At 41.9% G+C, this 18,033-nt stretch overlaps 2 protein-coding genes across 8 annotated transcripts in view; one reads left to right on the forward strand and one right to left on the reverse strand.

The window, feature by feature from the left end:
- Window positions 1-18,033, forward strand: part of LOC117335034 (tumor necrosis factor alpha-induced protein 8-like) — a 129,829-nt gene that overhangs the window by 75,756 nt on the left and 36,040 nt on the right. Inside the window, exon 1 of one of the 7 annotated variants that reach the window (XM_033894941.1) lies at window positions 17,632-17,933. The exons of 5 other annotated variants lie outside the window; for them this stretch is intronic. The gene's annotated coding sequence lies outside the window, so the exon portion shown is untranslated. Of the gene's footprint in view, window positions 1-17,631; window positions 17,934-18,033 lie in introns of those variants that run through there. One more of the 7 variants, XM_033894944.1, reaches the window with a different exon arrangement.
- LOC117335032 lies at window positions 8,918-16,206 on the reverse strand. Its single transcript, XM_033894933.1, has 2 exons — window positions 15,967-16,206; window positions 8,918-15,654 (listed from the first exon to the last, which is right to left on the reverse strand). The coding sequence occupies exon 2, from the start codon at window positions 14,654-14,656 to the stop codon at window positions 10,241-10,243; it is 4,416 nt and encodes a 1,471-aa protein (XP_033750824.1). The 5' UTR covers window positions 14,657-15,654; window positions 15,967-16,206; the 3' UTR covers window positions 8,918-10,240.

Consider the following 18,033-nt stretch of genomic DNA (forward strand, 5'->3'; position numbering starts at 1 on the left):
TACACAGTTCAAATTTAGTCCATATGGAAAGTAAATTATCAGACCCCAATCATCGCTGCAGGTTTCATGTAGCCTTGGTTATGAAACAGCTAAATATCAAAATCTATGACGACAATGAATATTCAAATTACCGCCATGCAGTCTCCCCTGTAGGCCCAGACATTTGCTAGTGGGCATGGGTTAAACCGTCGTTGGTACCATGTGATCTGTCTACACATAGCTCGGATTGATCCTTCGGGGGCACTCGCACTATTAAAAGTCTCATATTCAAGAATTGTTCATGAAACAAATCCATTTATCTGATTGGTTCATTTGAATATGGCTATGGAAAATCTGTCCAATCAGAAACATTTAATATTTGTTCTTTGGATCGTTTTACAAGATGGCCTGCAGCCATATTGGTAAACCATCGCTTTTCTATTTTTAGCCCACCATCATCAGATGATGAGCTATTCAAATCGCCCTGCGTCCGTGGTCCGTGGTCCGTGGTCCGTCCTTCCGTCCGTCCCTCCGTCCCTCCGTCCATAAACAATTCTTGTTATCATTATTTCTCAGAAAGTACTGAAGGGATCTTTCTCAAATTTCATATATAGGTTCCCCTTGGTGCCTAGTTATGCATATTGCATTTTGAGACCAATCGGAAAACAACATGGCCGACAGGCAGCCATCTTGGATTTTGACAATTGAAGTTTGTTATCGCTATTTCTCAAAAAGTACTGAAGGGATCTTTCTCAAATTTCATATGTAGTTTGCCCTCTGTGCCTAGTTATGCATATTGCATTTTGAGACCAATCGGAAAACAACATGGCCGACAGGCAGCCATCTTGGATTTTGACAATTTAAGTTTGTTATCACTATTTATCAGAAATTGCTGAAAGGATCTTTCTGAAATTTCATTTGTAGGTTGCCCTCTGTGCCTAGTTATGCATATTGGATTTTGAGACCAGTCAGAAAACAACCTGGCCGACAGGCAGCCATCTTGTATTTTGACAATTGAAGTTTGTTATCGCTATTTTACAGAAGGTACTGAAGGGATCTTTCTCAAATTTCATATGTAGGTTCCCCTTGGTCCCTGGTGTTGCATTTTGGGACCAATCCGGAAACAACATGGCCGACAGACAGCCATTATATCGCTAAATTTTAAATTTTATATATAGGCTCCCCTTGTTTGAAAAGTACTAGAGGGCTGTTTCTGAATTTACACAGATTAGTAAGACTTAGAGGAAGGGAAAAGTAGAGAAAAGATCAATCTGACATGGAACCTATAAAGATCATTCAATGGTGGGCGCCAAGATCCCTCTGGGATCTCTTGTTCAGATAAAGAAGAGCTTCATTTATAAAAAAGAATTTGATTGGTCAATTAAAGTATGAATATTCATGTCAAACTGAAGGTTTTCATGCCTCTGTGCTCCAATGGTCAAATGAGTGAAAGGTAGAGAAACTTCTCTGGGGTGAGAAGATTACATGGTTTAATTGTTATGTTCCTTCTGTCTTTATCACTTTGGCAGGGCCGCTAGAACTCAGTATTTTGTAGTTCATCTCTGTATTTCTGTAATACTCAGGTCGGATTAGACAGGTCTCACTGTGTATGTTTTAATGAGAATATGTTTAAACTCAAAAATTAATTTCTACGTAAGAGAAACAAATTCTGACCTTGATGGTGTGTATTTATCTAGAGACAATTCTGACCTTGATGGTGTGTATTTCTCTAGAGAGACAATTCTGACCTTGATGGTGTGTATTTCTCTACGGAGACAATTGTGACCTTGATGGTGTGTATTTCTCTACGGAGACAATTCTGACCTTGATGGTGTGTATTTCTCTACGGAGACAATTCTGACCTTGATAGTGTGTATTTCTCTACGGAGACAATTCTGACCTTGATGGTGTGTATTTCTCTACGGAGACAATTCTGACCTTGATGGTGTGTATTTCTCTACAGAGACCATTGTGACCTTGATGGTATGTATTTATCTACAGAGACAATTGTGACCTTGATGGTGTGTATTTCTCTACAGAGACCATTGTGACCTTGATAGTGTGTATTTCTCTACAGAGACCATTGTGACCTTGATGGTGTGTATTTCTCTACGGAGACAATTGTGACCTTGATGGTATGTATTTCTCTACAGAGACCATTGTGACCTTGATGGTGTGTATTTCTCTACGGAGACAATTCTGACCTTGATGGTGTGTATTTCTCTACGGAGACAATTGTGACCTTGATAGTGTGTATTTCTCTACGGAGACAATTGTGACCTTGATGGTGTGTATTTCTCTACGGAGACAATTGTGACCTTGATGGTATGTATTTCTCTACGGAGACAATTGTGACCTTGATGGTGTGTATTTCTCTACGGAGACAATTCTGACCTTGATGGTGTGTATTTCTCTACGGAGACAATTGTGACCTTGATAGTGTGTATTTCTCTACGGAGACAATTGTGACCTTGATGGTATGTATTTCTCTACAAAGACAATTGTGACCTTGATGGTATGTATTTCTCTACAGAGACCATTGTGACCTTGATGGTGTCAGGGGTAGAATTTAACTTTTTTAGTAACTCGCACGTTGTTGCGAGTGGATAAAATTTTAACTCGCAAAATTACAAACTTACTCGCAATTTTGGAATTATGTGTTAACATTAAATATAACAGATGTTTTATGATAAATAATCTTTACTTTTCAGAACCACAAACAAAAGAACAGTTGCTTCAAATGAAGTTTTTATTTGAGCCAAAATACAATTAATTTTTGTTTTGTTTTTTGTTTTATTTAACTCACTGTTCATATAAGCCAGGGTATACTCCCTTCAAATATCATCAACTTCAAGATCAATGAATATTGAAGGATTTTGATCCTATATATTACTTACATCTTATAATTTATTTTCAAGAGAACAAAAAATCAAAAAAATCAGTCATTTCATTTGATTTAATCACGTATGATTTCTCATAATATCTTTGACTAATAATGAAATAAGTATTAATTCTATCTAATTAAAATGCTATTCCCTGTCCATCATGATTTTACAACATATTCGTGATATGGAAAAAAACCCCGAATTTTTTCGTTTAAAAATTTCATTTTGTTTTTGTCATATCTGAAGTTGACTTGTTAAATTAGAAAATGGACAATACAGTAAGTGCTGATAGAATTTCAAGTAAGAACAAAATATTTACTGATGATGACTTGTCGGGACTATATTCTTTGCAAGTTTTGCAATAAATTTCAATAATGTGCACATGATCATCGTCAAGGTTTTTTCCAGGTCAATATGCAGTTCCCATTTCTCGACAGTTTTGTTGGCCTTGGGATGCATGTCACTTTTTTCTTAGGAGTTGGGCTACTTTCTCTACATGTGTCCTTGCTCTCATTATTTTCGCCGATCTTTTCATTTGATGTTCCGGCAGCGGCTGACTTAAAAAGATTGATTATATCAGCCATGCTAGCGAGACGTCACGCTTTGTTTCTCGGAAACTCTCGTTTCTTTTCCATTACAATATATTCATGTATATCGTAGTCTTTGAGACGCTTAAAACTAACGAGTGCTGTGTGTGTCGGTTTTTGCTTAAAGTTTTCGTCGATGTTTTACTATGTGTGTCTGTTTTACCAAGATTTATATGCACTCGCAGAAAAATGCGAGTACTACAATTTTCTACTCGCAAAATGAAAAATCAGCTCGCATTTAGCGAGTGTGCGAGCGTTAAATTCGAACGCTGGGTGTGTATTTCTCTATGGAGACAATTGTGCGATATTATATGGTTATTGCGACATCATAAAGTATTTATGACATCACAATAGTGTTATTACACATGTCTTCTGATATTTATGACATAGCCTTATGAAATGGCAGAATGAGTACTATGCTATATGATCACTTGGGTTGTCTGTGTTTTGTCTCATATCAGATTAATTATGGATTGGTAGGATTATATGGCAAATCCTTTGGAATTCGGAACACCATGAATTTGTTGTATACAAGAGATCAATAATAATTACGTACATTATTATTATTTTTGACCTGTTGTAACATACTTTGTATGTCTGAGAGAAATAAGAATCTGAAGTATAAGCCTAAATATTGATATAGACATAACAGGACAATGCTCCCTCCCTGAGAAAGACAATGGTATGCTGGAGCTATTGTCTCAGTTTCTGTCTTTGGTGAATACATATGTACTGATTATCAAAGGCTGTTGAGTGTTGACTAATGAAATTTCAGATATACATGTGACTTATACAATATTTTTAATTAAGGCCCTTTGCTCTATTTCTAGTACTGGTAAGTAAATTGGCAGGTGTATTGATCTGCACTGAACAAAGCAAATTAATCGGAATAGATAGGGATCATTTTCAAGCTTTATTAGGAGCTGTGAGAGTAAATTATACGCTAGTGTTTACATTTCTAACACATCCTACAACAGCCGATGACCTGGTAAACAACCATCTGTCACCTCCTAATACAAGGGGCGTACAGGTGAAACAGACAGGTGGATATTGGAGATTAAATGATATATGATTTATACATAGAGTTTGTTACAGACGATTTATGGCTGTCTGTGTTCAGACAAACTAATTATTTATCTGACACTACCAATGAAGATTTTCAAATGACAAATTGGACTTGACACTGTTTCTTGGCACATTTGAAATAATTTAATCATGCTTGTAACAAGCATTTTCATTGGCTTAAAAATTCATGTTATCAGTCCATGGCATAAATAATGTATGATACAAAAAAAAAAAATCTATTGCTTTTGACTGACTGATGCAGTTGCGTAACAATTTCTAAGTGCAAAAAGTTGATACAGTGGCATGATAATTTCAAAGAGCGAAAAACTCATCAATAAAAATAGATTTCCACATTGTGTACAATAAATCACACTATAAAACAGGATAATATCTTGAATATTTTTCTTATGTTAGGGAGATAAAACACAAAAATATAAAGTGTATTTTCATATTCCCAGTTTAATTACTGTACACTCCTGTTTTTGTTTTATGTCTCCATAATATAAAAAATATATACAAGCTACTCCTTAGATAGCTTAATACTCAACAATATATATAAATCAAATTGTTAACTTATGAGACTAAGAATGCTGAAGGTTTTTTTTTTCAGTTTTACCCTCAAACACTCATAGTTGACGGTTTAATAGAATGTGGGTGTAAGTTTTCAGAGAGGAGTTTTACTTGGGTTAGCTCGACAGGTTTCTCCTATATCAGATTTAACAGTAGTTGAGGTCTATTGGAGTAATAAAGTATTTAACTTATCAGAAGCCTTGAAAGAATATCTGAAGGTCTTGTGCCATATAAATTGAGAGTAATGGTAACTGATATACCACACACTTTAAAGAAGTGGAATTGTCTGGGGGATATACAGGGTCGATTACTGGTGTCCAATGTGACCAGTCAGGACTGGGGGATATACAGGGTCGATTACTGGTGTCCGATGTGACCAGTCAGGACTGGGGGATTTACAGGGTCGATTACTGGTGTCCGATGTGACCAGTCAGGACTGGGGGATTTACAGGGTCGATTACTGGTGTCCAATGTGACCAGTCAGGACTGGGGGATTTACAGGGTTGATTACTGGTGTCCAATGTGACCAGTCAGAACTGGGGGATTTACAGGGTCGATTACTGGTGTCCAATGTCACGAGTCAGGACTGGGGGATTTACAGGGTTGATTACTGGTGTCCGATGTGACCAGGCAGAACTGGGGGATTTACAGGGTTGATCACTGATGTCCAATGTGACTAGCCAGGACTGGGGGATTTACAGGGTCGATTACTGGTGTCCAATGTGACCGGTCAGGACTGGGGGATTTACAGGGTTGATTACTGGTGTCCAATGTGACCAGTCAGGACTGGGGGATTTACAGGGTTGTTTACTGGTGTCCAATGTGACCAGTCAGGACTGGGGGATTTACAGGGTCGATAACTGGTGTCCAATGTGACCAGTCAGGACTGGGGGATTTACGGGGTTGATTACTGGTGTCCAATATGACCAGTCAGGACTGGGGGATTTACAGGGTTGATTACTGGTGTCCAATGTGACCAGTCAGGACTATGGGATTTACAGGGTTGATCACTGATGTCCAATGTGACCAGGCAGGACTGGGGGATTTACAGGGTTGATTACTGATGTCCGATGGGACCAGTCAGGACTGGGGGATTTACAGGGTCGATTACTGGTGTCCAATGTGACCAGTCAGGACTGGGGGATTTACAGGGTTGATTACTGGTGTCCAATGTGACCAGTCAGGACTGGGGAATTTACAGGGTTGATTACTGGTGTCTAATGTGACCAGCCAGGACTGGGGGATTTACAGGGTTGATAACTGGTGTCCGATGTGACCAGTCAGGACTGGGGGATTTACAGGGTCGATTACTGGTGTCCGATGTGACCAGTCAGGACTGGGGGATTTACAGGGTCGATTACTGGTGTCCAATGTGACCAGTCAGGACTGGGGGATTTACAGGGTTGATTACTGGTGTCCAATGTGACCAGTCAGGACTGGGGGATTTACAGGGTCGATTACTGGTGTCCAATGTCACGAGTCAGGACTGGGGGATTTACAGGGTTGATTACTGGTGTCCGATGTGACCAGGCAGAACTGGGGGATTTACAGGGTTGATCACTGATGTCCAATGTGACTAGCCAGGACTGGGGGATTTACAGGGTCGATTACTGGTGTCCAATGTGACCGGTCAGGACTGGGGGATTTACAGGGTTGATTACTGGTGTCCAATGTGACCAGTCAGGACTGGGGGATTTACAGGGTTGTTTACTGGTGTCCAATGTGACCAGTCAGGACTGGGGGATTTACAGGGTCGATAACTGGTGTCCAATGTGACCAGTCAGGACTGGGGGATTTACAGGGTTGATTACTGGTGTCCAATGTGACCAGTCAGGACTATGGGATTTACAGGGTTGATCACTGATGTCCAATGTGACCAGGCAGGACTGGGGGATTTACAGGGTTGATAACTGGTGTCCGATGGGACCAGTCAGGACTGGGGGATTTACAGGGTTGATTACTGGTGTCCAATGTGACCAGTCAGGACTGGGGGATTTACAGGGTTGATTACTGGTGTCCAATGTGACCAGTCAGGACTGGGGGATTTACAGGGTTGATAACTGGTGTCCAATGTGACCAGTCAGGACTGGGAGATTTACAGGGTCGATTACTGGTGTCCAATGTGACCAGGCAGGACTGGGGGATTTACAGGGTTGATAACTGGTGTCCAATGTGACCAGTCAGGACTGGGAGATTTACAGGGTCGATTACTGGTGTCCGATGGGACCAGTCAGGACTGGGGGATTTACGGGGTTGATTACTGGTGTCCAATATGACCAGTCAGGACTGGGGGATTTACAGGGTTGATTACTGGTGTCCAATGTGACCAGTCAGGACTATGGGATTTACAGGGTTGATCACTGATGTCCAATGTGACCAGGCAGGACTGGGGGATTTACAGGGTTGATTACTGGTGTCCAATGTGACCAGTCAGGACTGGGGGATTTACAGGGTTGATTACTGGTGTCCAATGTGACCAGTCAGGACTGGGGGATTTACAGGGTTGATTACTGATGTCCGATGGGACCAGTCAGGACTGGGGGATTTACAGGGTCGATTACTGGTGTCCAATGTGACCAGTCAGGACTGGGGGATTTACAGGGTTGATTACTGGTGTCCAATGTGACCAGTCAGGACTGGGGGATTTACAGGGTCGATTACTGGTGTCCAATGTGACCAGTCAGGACTGGGGGATTTACAGGGTTGATTACTGATGTCCGATGGGACCAGTCAGGACTGGGGGATTTACAGGGTCGATTACTGGTGTCCAATGTGACCAGTCAGGACTGGGGGATTTACAGGGTTGATTACTGGTGTCCAATGTGACCAGTCAGGACTGGGGAATTTACAGGGTTGATTACTGGTGTCTAATGTGACCAGCCAGGACTGGAGGATTTACAGGGTTGATAACTGGTGTCCGATGTGACCAGTCAGGACTGGGGGATTTACAGGGTTGATTACTGGTGTCCAATGTGACCAGTCAGGACTGGGGGATTTACAGGGTTGATTACTGGTGTCCAATGTGACCAGTCAGGACTGGAGGATTTACAGGGTTGATTACTGGTGTCCAATGTGACCAGTCAGGACTGGGGGATTTACAGGGTTGATTACTGGTGTCTAATGTGACCAGTCAGGACTGGAGGATTTACAGGGTTGATTACTGGTGTCCAATGTGACCAGTCAGGACTGGGGGCTTTACAGGGTCGATTACTGGTGTCCAATGTGCCCAGCTGTCAGGACTGGGAGATTTACAGGGTTGATTACTGGTGTCCAATGTGACCAGTCAGGACTGGGGGATTTACAGGGTTGATTACTGGTGTCCAATGTGACCAGTCAGGACTGGGAGATTTACAGGGTCGATTACTGGTGTCCAATGTGACCAGTCAGGACTGGGGGATTTACAGGGTTGATTACTGGTGTCCAATGTGACCAGTCAGGACTGGAGGATTTACAGGGTTGATTACTGGTGTCCAATGTGACCAGTCAGGACTGGGGGCTTTACAGGGTCGATTACTGGTGTCCAATGTGACCAGCTGTCAGGACTGGGAGATTTACAGGGTTGATTACTGGTGTCCAATGTGACCAGTCAGGACTGGGGGATTTACAGGGTCGATTACTGGTGTCCAATGTGACCAGTCAGGACTGGGGGATTTACAGGGTTGATTACTGGTGTCTAATGTGACCAGCCAGGACTGGGGGATTTACAGGGTCGATTACTGGTGTCCAATTTGACCAGTCAGGACTACAGGATTCATTTTGACAGATTATCCAAATGGTGTCCATGTAACGTAAACTGAGCGTGATTGCTGATATTTGCACGAGAAGACAGACTACAATATATACAAGATTTATTTACAATTTGTACAAGCATGTATATTAACATTTATTTATAAACACGCTCATTACACAATCTTACATACAACACACTCTGATACATTCATAGACACATAAGCATAAATACATAAACATAGACACATAAGCATAAATACATAAACATAGACACCCTGTTCCCTACAAGTCTCTCAAAGGCCACCACAGTTGAACATCGAGTCCACACAGTTACGTTGCTAAGCAATAGATGAACATGAATGTCTCCATCATTGGTCCCTCAGAATCCAATCAGTGCCGTCTTATACAGCGGAACAAAATCACACATGCAGTGCTCAATATACATGTACTGAACATGGTCAGCATCCACAACAGGGAATCAACGTTATAGTAGAACAGAATCTCTACGTCTGTAATGATGATCCCAAGACGTTGAATATATCGACAACTGTGACGTCATCAATAACAATGTCACATCTCTGCCCCGATGTGTATCACCGCTCAGACATACCACGCAGGTTATGTCGGTCCATCCTTCCAAAACAGGGAAGGTTCACAATAGGCATACAGTTCATAGGACGAGTAGGATCTCGTAGTACATAAATCAGTACAGCTATTCGGCCCTCGGCTCTAGGCCTCCATACCATAGGTGGGTAGTGTTCATGGTCTCATCAATTATGGTGTAGGTCCATCAAGCTACAACAATATAGTAATTACAATTTACTTTACAGTTATATTTTATGTATTAAACTATTTAAACAATATATATTCCACACTACATATAAGCAAAACCATACTTGTAAACATACTAGATACTCGCGCTCATTTACCGACGACACACAATACACCGCACGTGCCTCACTAGTACTAGGTCACGCCTAACAATACAGGTAACATGTAGCGACTATAAAACACTATAAACACACTCAAACTGGCAAATATAACAACAGACAACCTATTGATAACGTTATGGGGTAATATTGGGTTATATTTGATGGAAATACTTACCCCAATCTGTAGTTTGGGCGTCGAACAGGGCTACGTTCCAAACACCCGCTGCTAGGTTTTTTACCTGTCCGCCTGTACTCCCGCTTACCTGTTGCTCATGCGCACACACCCTGCCACGGTCTCAACAGTTGAGAAACGGCGCGCAATTTAAAACTCTTAAACCAATACTCAGGACTAAAACAAATACATACAAGTTACAAATACTTACATACACCAGATATGGCATGTGACAACACGCCCCAACCAGAAGAATAAAGGTTGTGGAGCTACTTTTATCTTTTATTCTCCAAAAAGTCACATGACAGAGTTTCCTAGCCATCACATTCTACTGAGGAAATCCGCACCAACGTTTTCACATCCTCTGATTGCACGTATTCGGAATTTGTACGGTTGTAGTTGCAGTGCCCATCTCATTAACCTCGCGTTCACACCCTTCATCTTGTTCAAATATATAAGTGGTTGATGATCTGTCTCCAACACGAACTCCTTCCCATAGATGTATTTTTGGAATTTCTGAATGGACCACACTACAGCCAAACATTCCTTCTCAATCACGGAATATGCACATTCACTGGACTTCAGTTTTCGGCTAGCATAAGCCACCGGAAGTAAATGGTCTCCCTCCATTTGCAGTAAAATACCGCCTATTCCCTTATCTGATGCATCGGTCTGGAGAGTGAATTCCGCTTCCAAGTCAGGTAACTTCAGTATTGGACTAGATGATAGGAGCTTCTTCAGAGTGTTGAACGCTCTCTCATGAGTGTCCTGCCATATCACCTTGTTTGGCATTCCCTTTCTTGTCAGGTCAGTCAATGGAACAGCAATAACAGCAAAATTAGGGATGAATTTCCGGTAAAATCCGGCCAGACCCAGAAAAGATCGCACCTGCTTCTTCGTCGTTGGTCTCTCCGCTTCGCTGATTGCTTTGACCTTGTCCGGGGTTGGTAGCAATCCCTGCTGTCCAACAATATGTCCCAAACACTCTAGACTACCATATCCAAGCGCGCATTTACTTGGTCTCGCTGTCAATCCAGCCCCTCTCAGTCGTCTGAACAATTCTGCAAGTACTAAAACGTGCTCCTCCCATGTCTTCGTGTAGATTAACAGGTCGTCTATAAAACTCTCTATGTTGGTCATTCCCCGAAGAAGTTTCCTCATCAATCGACAGAAAGTCGCTGGGGCGTTTACAAGACCAAACGGCATGACTGAGAATTCGAATAATCCAACAGGTGTTGAAAATGCCGTTTTCTGTCTGGAACTCTCTGACATAGGAACTTGCCAGTAGCCTTTACTAAGGTCAAGACGGGAAAAATATTGGTGACCCGCAAGTCGCGAGAAAATATCCTCGGCGTCTGGCATCGGTTCGGCGTCAAATACGGTTATCCGATTCAGGTGACGATAATCGACGCAAAACCTATTCGTGCCATCTTTCTTTCTTACAATCACAACCCCTGCCGAATAAGGAGACTTTGACGGGTGAATAACTCCCATCTTCAACATCTTATCTACCTCATCCCTGATAGTTTCCTTCATGTTGAATGGAATGTTGTGAGGCTTGACTCTAACTGGTTCGGATGTTGTCGTCTTGATGTCATGTACAACTAACGATGTATTCCCGGGCATATCAGTCAGAACATCATCAAATTCCTCCATCAGTTCTGTCAAATCCTTCCTTTGTGGTTTGGTCAATAGCTCAGAAACTAATACATCTTCAGCTGACTCCTTCCTCCCCAACTGAGGCATCGTAATATCCTCCAACAGACCATCTTCGTAATCAACCGTCTCCTCTTCCTCTTCATCCACCATGGACACACAAACAACAGACATAATTCCGGATTGCTGACATGCAGAGTTCTCTCCCCTCTCAACGTATCGCCGTAGGAGGTTGGCATGCACAGTTTTCACCTTTCCATCAATGTCGACCTTATAATCCATTGAACCCATCTTCTCTGTAATCCGGTATGGTCCTCGCCACTGCATCTCTAACTTGTTCCTCTTCGTTGGCAACAAAATCAAAACCTTCTGGCCAACATTCAGTTGTCTTTCCTTAGCCTTCCGGTTATAGTAAGACGCTTGGCGGATCTTCGATGTCCGAAGTTGCTTCTGGGCCATCTCACAGGTGTCTTCTAGCTTTGCCTTCAGATCAATGACATACTGGTAGGTAGTCTTTGTCTCAGGATCCGGAACTTGTTTGGTCCAAAGCTCCTTTAAGATCATCATTGGCCCTCTGACAGTACGACCATACAGCATCTCAAATGGTGAAAAGCCAAGACTCTCTTGGGGAACCTCACGATACGCGAATAGTAGTGCGTTGATATATTTATCCCAATCCCTGGGTCTTTCAGCACACATCCGACGAAGCATTTGTTTAAAAGTTCCATTAAACCTCTCGACTAGGCCATTACACATCGGATGATAGGGTGTTGTGGTCAACTGGCGAATAGATAGTAAACGGCTTACCTCCCTCATGAGTTCTGATGTGAATTGAGCTCCCTGGTCTGTGAGTACCTCGCTTGGGACACCAACACGACTATAAATATCGACCAGTGCCTCGGCGACACGCTCCGTCTCGATTCCTTTCAATGGTATGGCCTCTGGATATCTTGTGGCATAATCCACTAGTGTTAAGATATAGCGGTTCCCACGGTCTGTAGCAGGTTGGAGTGGCCCCACCAGGTCAATAGCTACGCGCTGAAATGGCGTTCCAATGAGTGGCATAACCCCTAACGGAACCTTGGTCACCCTGCCCTTGGGAAATGTCCGTTGGCAGACATCACACGAGCGACAAAATCTTGTCACATCTGACGTCAACCCAGGCCAATAGAACTCTGATAATATCCGCTCGGTCGTCCGTTTCACCGCTAAATGGCCAGACATCACAGAATCGTGAGCCAACTTCATCACAGCAGGTCTCAACTTGGTCGGTACCACCAGCTGCTTAAACAGCCTTCCCTGTGCTGATGATGGACTCTGAAACTCTCTGTATAATAGACCCCTCTTGACATAGAAATGAGACTTACCGCCATCTGATCGTATCTTCTTGTCATCATTCCTCGCCAATTGCCATAGCTTCACAAGACTGTCATCAGCTTCCTGTTCAGCTTTGATCTCATCAGGAGTAGCAAAGTTGTCTGCAGTAGGTACATTCAATGCGCGATAGGGTCGGTTCTCCTTCTGCCGTTGAGCCCTTGTCTGTACAGCAGCAACAGCTTCCGTCTTCCAATCAGTATCTGGATCTCTAGGCTGTCTCGCACCCTCGATGTTTCCAATAATTACATCATACAGTGGATTGTCCATACACCACGCCACGACAGAACCAACGTAATACGGTGTGTTGATAAAAACAGTAGCAATAGGAACCTCTAACTTAGAACCATCTGCTAGCTTACATGTTTGGGTCTCACCAGTCATCTGCTCTTCGCCAACTAAACTCCGCTTGATTACCACTCCAGAACATCCGGTATCTCTTAACACTGACACAGGAGACTCATCAACACGGCCATCTACAACCGGCATCTCATCAGACTTAGGAATCTTCACATAGCAGGATATGTTTACTCCAAAATGCTCGCTACGTCTACCAGTCGTAACTCCAACTTTACCACTACTTGACTTCTTCGGACAATTGTAAGACATGTGGTCTGGTTTCTTACAAATAAAACAATGTTTACCTCCAGTCTGTCCCTTCTTAGACTCCTTGGCATCAGAATGAGAATTGGAAGATTGCTGGGTCTTCATGCTTGACGAGGTCTTATCAAACTTCCGGGCTGGTCTTACAAAGTTAGACGCGTTCCCTCTAGCCTCAGCGAATTGGTCAGCTAATGTTGACATCTCAGCAATACTCTTGGGAATCCTCTCCTTAAGGAAAAGTTTCAGCTCATTCCCACACGCCTGTAGGAATTGGTCTCTTACCATCAGGTCTCTCAGGCCATCATACGTCTTATCAACGGATGCCATCTCCATCCACCTAACGAGGTCGCTCTCAAGCCGTACCGCGAACTGCGAAAAGGTCTCGCCTGTTTCCGGTCGCCCACTTCGGAATCTTTTCCTAAAGCCATCCTCGGTCATCTCGAAACGCTTTAACAAGGCTCCCTTCAGCACATCATAGTCAAGACTCTGATCAACAGGCAATCTAGAGAATACGTCCAGAGCTCTTCCCTTCAACAAAACACTAAGGTTCGAAGCCCATTGTGTGGTCTTGTTCCATCCTTGCGTTGTAGCATACCGCTCAAACCTTTGAAGGTAGGAATCAATATTATCCTTCCCCTCCTCAAAAGCAGGAAGTTTCGGTCCCCTCGCTGATACAGAAGGTGACTTACCTTGATCCATTTGTGGTTTCCTCTCCTCCTTCTCTAATAGTTCCATCTTTCTTGCATGATCTCTAGCAGCTCTTTCTTCTTTGTCCATCTCCAAAGCACGTTGCTCCTTCAATATACTCAGCTTAATCTGCTCCACTTTTTGCTGTTCGTCCCATTCCTTCTGCTTCTGTTCCCGTTCACTCTGTCTCTCATCTCGCTCTCTATCCTGCTCATCTTTGACAAACTTCTGTAAATCTGTGCCTTTGTACCCAAGCTCAGTTCCAATCTCCATGAGAACTTTGACCGCCGTCATTTTGTCAATCTCAAAAGTCAGTACAAAACCTGCACCACAGTATTTGCTTGAAATAATATTTACAAAACACTGCAAATTGGTACACAACAACAACAACACAATGTACAAAATCCTGCAATACATCTAAAAATGAAAGATGATATATCAGCAAAGTACATAAAGTTTGACTTACCTGGAATCCATGTACAGCCACAGGTCTCCATCTGTTAGTAGCTACTTAATGCCTATACTGTACCCCAGGACCCCCCAGTATAATACTTACCATAAAGCAATATCACACTTTCTCGGAACATCTAACATACCCTCTTGTACATAGCTATCAACTCGCAACCACATTTCTCTCTCAACAATCGCACATCCCACCGCTGCCACCAAAATTTGTAACGTAAACTGAGCGTGATTGCTGATATTTGCACGAGAAGACAGACTACAATATATACAAGATTTATTTACAATTTGTACAAGCATGTATATTAACATTTATTTATAAACACGCTCATTACACAATCTTACATACAACACACTCTGATACATTCATAGACACATAAGCATAAATACATAAACATAGACACATAAGCATAAATACATAAACATAGACACCCTGTTCCCTACAAGTCTCTCAAAGGCCACCACAGTTGAACATCGAGTCCACACAGTTACGTTGCTAAGCAATAGATGAACATGAATGTCTCCATCATTGGTCCCTCAGAATCCAATCAGTGCCGTCTTATACAGCGGAACAAAATCACACATGCAGTGCTCAATATACATGTACTGAACATGGTCAGCATCCACAACAGGGAATCAACATTATAGTAGAACAGAATCTCTACGTCTGTAATGATTATCCCAAGACGTTGAATATATCGACAACTGTGACGTCATCAATAACAATGTCACATCTCTGCCCCGATGTGTATCACCGCTCAGACATACCACGCAGGTTATGTCGGTCCATCCTTCCAAAACAGGGAAGGTTCACAATAGGCATACAGTTCATAGGACGAGTAGGATCTCGTAGTACATAAATCAGTACAGCTATTCGGCCCTCGGCTCTAGGCCTCCATACCATAGGTGGGTAGTGTTCATGGTCTCATCAATTATGGTGTAGGCCCATCAAGCTACAACAATATAGTAATTACAATTTACTTTACAGTTATATTTTATGTATTAAACTATTTAAACAATATATATTCCACACTACATATAAGCAAAACCATACTTGTAAACATACTAGATACTCGCGCTCATTTACCGACGACACACAATACACCGCACGTGCCTCACTAGTACTAGGTCACGCCTAACAATACAGGTAACATGTAGCGACTATAAAACACTATAAACACACTCAAACTGGCAAATATAACAACAGACAACCTATTGATAACGTTATGGGGTAATATTGGGTTATATTTGATGGAAATACTTACCCCAATCTGTAGTTTGGGCGTCGAACAGGGCTACGTTCCAAACACCCGCTGCTAGGTTTTTTACCTGTCCGCCTGTACTCCCGCTTACCTGTTGCTCATGCGCACACACCCTGCCGCGGTCTCAACAGTTGAGAAACGGCGCGCAATTTAAAACTCTTAAACCAATACTCAGGACTAAAACAAATACATACAAGTTACAAATACTTACATACACCAGATATGGCATGTGACAGTCCACACTTTGACATGATAATGAAACTTTTTTGTAGGCCTCTGAATAACACTGCAGCTCGTATCTATTTGTTCCTCGCAGATTTGATGGAAGGGGACCACACAACACTAAAGAGGCTTACATTAGCATACTGAATCTGTTGTGACTGGTGAGTTTGGAAAGCTAAAATGTACAAAAAGTATGAATTCAAAACATATAAACAGAATCATGATTCCTAAGTGAATGTATGAATTACAGAATGAATTACAGAATGAATGAATGAATGAATGAATGAATGAATGAATGAATGAATGAATGAATGAATGAATGAATGAATGAATTGGGGACTATAATATTTGTACAGATGCTGAATCCAGGGTCCCAACCCTGACTGTATGAATGTTTTGGGCAATAAAATTATTTGTACATGAAAAATATTGACACTGATTTCATACATGTTAGTGATAGATTTCATACGTGTTAGTGATAGATTTCATACGTGTTAGTGATAGATTTCATACGTGTTAGTGATAGATTTCATACGTGTTAGTGATAGATTTCATATTTGCCTGAGCAACTCAGTAGTCAGCTTAGTAGGATTAAAACTTGGATGTAGGAATCAAAAAATGTTCTTGGATATTAAGCTTGTAAAATACATCCTTAATGAAGAAAGCCACTTTTCCCATCAAAAAGTCCTTAATTGACCTATCTTTAGCCATGAGAAAGTGAAGAACTCTGTAATTATGTGTGTTCTTGATTAATATATGGCGTGATTTACTATTATTAAGGCAGGGTTGATATCAGAAGGTCAGTGTGCAAGATTTTATCTCTGATTTAAGATTTTAAGATGCTTTTTTTCCCCCAAAGATCAGGCAAAGTTGTAAGCAGGTTTATTATGGTAATATAAAAAATGTAGCCTTTAATGACTGAACAAGAAAAGAATTAAACGAGGAAATTGTTGCATGTGGTATTTAATGGGGGAGAAAAAGTGAGGAAGTGAAATGCTGCAGCAGATCTAAAGATCTCTTAGCCATGAATAGTAATGGGAGTGGGGCAGGGGATGGGGGTAAGGGGTGGGGGGGGGGGGGGGGGGGGGGAGGGTATTGGAGGGGGAAGGGGAATGGAAGTTTGAAGGTTGGATGTAAATAAAGTGCAGAGTACTGGAAATTTACAGGATCCTATCTTTAAATAAAATCCCGAATCTGCCACTGGATTAGGAGCCTGATAAAGTAAACTTTTTCGAGAAAGTGGACATTTAATGATGTAAGTGTTAAGCCTTGTATATAATAGCTATAGAGTGATATGTTTATTGTACCTGGGCCCCGGACAGCAGTGTTATAAGGATGATACACCTCCTGCGTATTTTATTATACTATAAGTGGCATATATGTTACCCTCTGTCAACAATAGATAGGTAAATAAGAATATACTCCTTATTCAAAACCTCCGTAACAGTCTATATATACCTATAGCTCACCAACAATAGGTGACGTCTCACCTGGATAATCGCACAGAATAGCTTGGTGTGGAGATACACTTAACCCTGGGATGATTTAGGCAGTCCTGGTTAAGCAATTAATACTGCAGTACTCTTGACGAGACACCTGTTTCTTCAATAGTCAGTCTCAGTGGTATGGAGCCTTCCACTGGGTTAGGACATCTTACCTGTAACTCGTTAAGTGATACATGTTAACGTAGATATAATCAACACAGGTACAGGTGGTGGAGCCGATACTGTCTGTTTTGTTGTGACCAGGTATCTATTGCATGCATACACTTAGAGTAAAAAGTTGTTTATATCTTCTGGGGATTTTACCAGGAAATTTGACATCATTGGTCTTAATATTGACCATTTT

The sequence above is a fragment of the Pecten maximus genome, chromosome 9 (genome assembly GCF_902652985.1).
Source record: "Pecten maximus chromosome 9, xPecMax1.1, whole genome shotgun sequence".
Classification (NCBI taxonomy): domain Eukaryota; kingdom Metazoa; phylum Mollusca; class Bivalvia; order Pectinida; family Pectinidae; genus Pecten; species Pecten maximus.

Bases quoted from the DNA above. Each gene is read 5' to 3' on its own strand.
- LOC117335032 (XM_033894933.1), bottom strand. From the start codon at position 14,656: ATGTATTGCAGGATTTTGTACATTGTGTTGTTGTTGTTGTGTACCAAT.